Source organism: Triturus cristatus, chromosome 10, assembly GCF_964204655.1.
Source record: "Triturus cristatus chromosome 10, aTriCri1.1, whole genome shotgun sequence".
Taxonomy (NCBI): Eukaryota; Metazoa; Chordata; class Amphibia; order Caudata; family Salamandridae; genus Triturus; species Triturus cristatus.
In genome coordinates this window covers 1,186,341,252-1,186,346,539 of record NC_140593.1, presented here as the reverse complement: position 1 = coordinate 1,186,346,539, position 5,288 = coordinate 1,186,341,252, and the positions used below count along the sequence as shown (strand labels likewise).

At 44.5% G+C, this 5,288-nt stretch overlaps 1 protein-coding gene across 1 annotated transcript; it reads right to left on the bottom strand.

Annotated features, from left to right (window-relative positions):
* Positions 1–4,005: 4,005 nt before the first annotated feature.
* LOC146796990 (olfactory receptor 13D1-like) lies at positions 4,006–4,950 on the bottom strand. Its single transcript, XM_085631492.1, has one exon. It carries the CDS (start codon positions 4,948–4,950, stop codon positions 4,006–4,008), a length of 945 nt encoding a protein of 314 aa, XP_085487618.1.
* Positions 4,951–5,288: the final 338 nt, after the last annotated feature.

The following is a 5,288-nucleotide window of genomic DNA, read 5'->3' as shown; positions in this document are numbered from 1 at the left end:
GAGCAGAAGATGGACAAAGCACTGGGAGGAGCCTGCTGGACAGGAACAGGAAGTTGGAGAATCTGTGTCACTTCCTCCCTCTCTCCACCTTGTAAAAAAAAAATGACTCCTTGCACAAAAAAGGAAAGCCAAATGTGAATGTAAGGAGTTCTTTTCATCCAAAATCAGTATTTGCAGATGGTTTCATGCTGCTAGAGCCGATATTCCTCTCCAAATTGTAAATTTTACGTTGTTGAGTTCTCCAGCTTCACATTACTTCCGCCGGCGTGTCGAAAACGATATGATCGCGTTCTCTTCTTTGTCCCTGTCGCGTTGGATATGACGTGTTCGCGGTCTCTTTCTCCTGTTCGCGTTCGATTTCATGTGCCCGCGTCCTCATTCTCTGGCTCGCGATGTAGAATGACATGTTCGAGATCTCAATCTTCTCATACTCGCGCGGTGCATGATCGCGAGAAGAAAGACGTGATCGCGCGACAAATGACGTGATCGCGTGAAAAATGACTTGAATGCGGCCGCGAACTCTCGCGAGACAGCGCAAAATGGCTACCAAAATCCAACATCTCGTGGAGAACGCGACCGGGTCAAGAAAACTTGTCGGAGAACGCAGGGATTCAGGTAAGGCGATCGCGCGCGCGCGAGAATGTATTGTTTTACAGCGCGAGCAAGAAAAAAATTATCGCTAAGCTGCAGAATGCGGAAATTTTGACATTTTCGCGCTTTCCGCGGAACGCGAGAATGCCAAAATATCGCAATTTCCGCGAACGGAACGGAATTTTGGCCCAGGCCTACATGAGACCCTGCGGGTCCTGGAGATTCCCCCAGGTTTTTGCTTTCCCCGTAGCTCCTGTATAGAAGGGTTCCACTCAACTACCCCAAGTGGGTCATTCAATGCCTTAATGGGACCCTTTTTTGCTCCCATGTTCTTACCCTTCTTGGTTAGGTCATCTTTTTCTTGTTGATGAACCAGTTGATTTGTTTCCAGCTGGCATGGCTTTATTTGCCTGGATATCCCTGTATCTAACCTTTTGCCACTGTCTTCTACCTGATCCGGGGCCTCTTTGTTGGGTTTTGCCAATACTGATTCCTGGGCTTGATCTCCCCCCCCTTCGCGCTGTGTTTGCTTATCTACAAAATTCTCCTGGGACCCAGATTCCAGCAACCCTGCACAGTGCACACTGAATGTCTCGTCCTCCAAGGGCTCCCCAGGCTCCCCTAGACCCATCAGGGACTTACCGGTCTGTGTAGTGCTCAGACCGCTTGCCTGGTCCAGAGTCTCTGTCCGTTCAATCCGCTGGCCCACTCCCTGTGCTGTGGAGCTGCTCCCTTCTCCCCTGAGCATCTCAATCACTGTAATAGCGGTCCGAAGTGGCTGGGGCTGCATGCCTGCACCCCTCCCCTTCCCTTCTTTTGCCTGCGTCCCGTCTGTACTGTAGCGGGTGCCACCTCCAACTCTGTCGCACTTCTCTGCGGGGACTCCTGGGGGCCAGCATGTAGAGTTGCACCTCTCCCTCTCGCGCCTGTCCTTGGCCCCATGGCAATCGATGAGCTGATCGAGGATCCGGCCGCTACACTCCGCCTTGAAGTGAGGACCAGCTCCCGTTTGAAGCACCTGCAGCCGGCAATCAGCTGCTCGGCCAGCTCCACCAACACCGCGACCCAGCACCATAGTCCAGGTAAGGCCCAACCGGGTTCTGTGAATCTGCTAGCTGCCTGAGGACTTGTCATTCTAGCCCTTCATCACCCGATTTTTAAAGAAAATGCCGCCACCTTGGGAGCCACCTACGGCTGACTCGTACGGCCGCCATCTTGCTTCCCTCTAGAACTGCCGAATTCATCAGCTGTGTACGCTAATGCCCATTATGTACACTGTTACATCCCCCAACTTAATCTTACTATGAAACAGGCAGTATCAAAGATCTCCGACGCACAAATTTTATTTTTGGATGTATGAGGCATGGCAGCATTCTTCTCACGTTCCCCCAAAATAGCAGGAGTACTTCAGGAAATTGTGGCCAACAGGCTTCCAAGGGGACCCCCAACTTGTTGAAACTTTCACATTTGTGCAATCAACCTAATATTCTAATATAAGGATGATCTTGAGAAATGTTTCGACGCCATAGAAGCCAATGCTGACTTTGAATTCAAAAGTCAGAATGAAGCTTGTGGCTTTAGTAGAACACTACAAGACAGAGGTTTTCAGTTCTTTCTGTTTTTATTTCATGAAATAATTCCTCATGTCAACATATTATACAGCCAGTTACAAAAATGAGAAATGGATACTGTCTTTGTGCAAAGAGCAGCCAGTCTGTTTGTCACCAGCATGAGCAAGGTGAGAGATGGGGTTGACAATTTAGACAGCAGACTCACAATGAATTCTAATTTCTCAAACCACAGGAAAAACATCAGCAGCCTGGTCCGAATTGCAAAGGAGGTATGTGAAATTATAATTGTGCATGCACAGGAAAAATTTTCTTTTACCAGACATCTGGCGAGTGTCTCATTACTGCAAAGTGATCAGTTTTCAAAATATGATACTTCCTTCTTTGAGCAAACTCTGAATGAGGCTGTGGAAGCTATTCCTACGTTCAACAAAGAGGATCTGAGAACTGAGTTGACTGTACTGTACGGAATGCATGTATACCAGCAGGCCACTGGTGCCATTTCTTTGCTGACTTCAATTCAGAAACTTAATATGGAAAAGTCACTTACAGAGACAGTGGCTCTACTAAAAATAGGCATTACCACTACTGTGACAACAGCAAAGTCGGAACAATGTTTTTCCACTTCAAACAGAATTAAGACATTCCTGAGGAACACCATGATTGAGGAAAGACTGAACGCTTTAGTAATGCTCTCAATAGAGAGAGACCTTGTCAAAAGAATCCCAGACTTTAATGTTCAAATTATTGAGAATTTCACAGCTATTAAAGACAGACATGCTGATTTTGTCTGCAAAAAGTGAACAATACGTTAATCCTAACATTTTTCTTGAATGCTGCTAGTTTGTGAGCTGCTTAGTTGTTCGATAAATAAAAGAATGTGTGAGGTACTCAGCATTGTTATCTCGAAGTCTGTTATGAAACTCTGTGGTTTTAATGAATAAGCAGCTAACTATGTTATTATATGACATCTCTTTATTAATGTAATAACTGCACTTTCACAATTGCTTTATTAACCTTCCGGTGTTCTCAAATTTGCTTGAAAATGCACTATTTGCCCACTCACTCTTTTTTCAAAATGTTCTCAGGGGGAGAAACCCCCAGAACCCCCCTTAGGTCGTTCAGGCTCGCTCGCAATGCTCGCTCGCTGCTGTGCGCTCCACCACAGTACTTACACATCACTACTTTCAAATCTCACCAGCCGCCACTGTTGATATCCCCTTCTAGGGTCATGTGCAAAAGCTGCGTGAAGAGTTGAAGCCTAGTGAAAAAAAATTATAACTGCTAGATTGAGCCTAAGAATGTGGCTGTATATTTTTAAAATAGCAACAGCACATTTTAGTTTTTTTTATGGTTTTATCTTTTAGTATTGTATGTTCTATTTAATTATGAAGAGGAACATTGTGAAAATGCTAGCTTTAATTGAGCTATGGTGGTTTTAATTTAGTTGTATATTTATTGTGAACCTGTTCTCATTTTAAAGAAATTCTTTTTTGATAATGCTTGTTTTTGTGTAAGTATGCTTTATGGTGCATTACAGAAATAAAGCAGTTATGATGATTAAAGGGGTAACGGAACATAATTGCAGTATCTCAATTATTAGGCATATTTAGAGCTGCCAGTTTTATAGAACAATTGCAAAAAATATATTTGTCATTTTGGCGTTCCCAATTAATTTTTGTTTCACAAAGGAAGATGCAGCCCTAAGAAGTTTGAAGGCCATTGATTTAGAGGAACAATGACATAAAATACCTTCTTGTATGCATTCATGTCTTGTCCTGCATTAAAAATAAAGATAAGGGTACTGCACACCAGTCTCTACACCACATCAATTCCATCCAGTCTCTCATCCCTTTAGAAGTGGCCCGTGGAGATTCCGCTTCATCACCCTCTGCAAGGCCCCATTCACATCTTGGTTCCTCAAGCTGTAGATGATGGGATTCAGCATGGGTATCACGACTGAGTAAATGGCAGAGATCAGGCTGTCCTGTGTCTGTGAGTGGCTGCTGGAAGGCTTCAGGTACATGAAGATGGCTGTTCCATAGAATAGAGTCACCACCGTGATGTGGGAGGCACAGGTTGAGAAGGTCTTGCTTCTCCCATCTGCTGTCCGGATCTTCATAATGGTTATGATGATGAAGACATATGAGATGAGAGTGAAGAGGAGGGAGCCTATTCCAAAAGCCCAACTTGCCAGGGTCAGCAGTATGCTGTTTACCCTTATGTCACTACAGGAGATCTTCAGTAGAGGTTGGACCTCGCAGAAGAAGTGTTCCACCTCGTGGGAAGCACAGTATGTCAGTTTGGAGGCTAGTGAGGTCTGCACCAAGGAGTGAGTGCAGGCACTTGCCCAGCTCCCAGATGCCAGGGTAATGCAGGCTACCTTGCCCATGATGGTGAAATATCTCAGTGGGTAGCAGATGGCCACATATCGGTCATAGGCCATAACAGCCAGAAGGGCACACTCTGTTGAACCAAAGAAGGTGAAGAAGAACATCTGAATGAAGCAGCAGTCAAAGGATATTGCCTTCCTATTCCTCAGGAAGTGTATTAGCATCTGTGGTACAGTAGTTGTGGTGTAACAAATGTCCAAGAAAGATAGATTACCAAGGAAAAAGTACATTGGAGTGTGAAGGTGCACATCATACCTAATGGCTGACAGTAGTGACACATTCCCTATCCAAGTCATCAAGTACATACTGAGGAACATTACAAACAGTGGGATCTGAAGCTGGGGCAGTGAGGAGAGGCCCTTGAGGATAAAGTCGCTCCTACTCGTGAGATTGCTCATAGCTGTTGATTAAAACACATGTAAAAGACACGAGTTAAACCGGATTGTTAGTGTGCACCGATAACTGATTTTTAGTTTAAAAAAAAAAGCATAAGCCATCTCATTATATTAATGACATTCTGACATCTTCCAATCTCTTTCATCAAATGATCAGCAGCAGCTGCTGCGAAAACATGGATATCTTTCCTAAATGGAATAACCCTAGTCTCTTGGTGGACTGGTCCAGGATGACTCAATGAAATTATGAATTTCCCTTCTTGTACGTTCCAGTAAAGTTTCTCTTTATGCACTCAATCAATGTCAGGCAAATCCAATGTAGACTAAGCATGTACCATTAT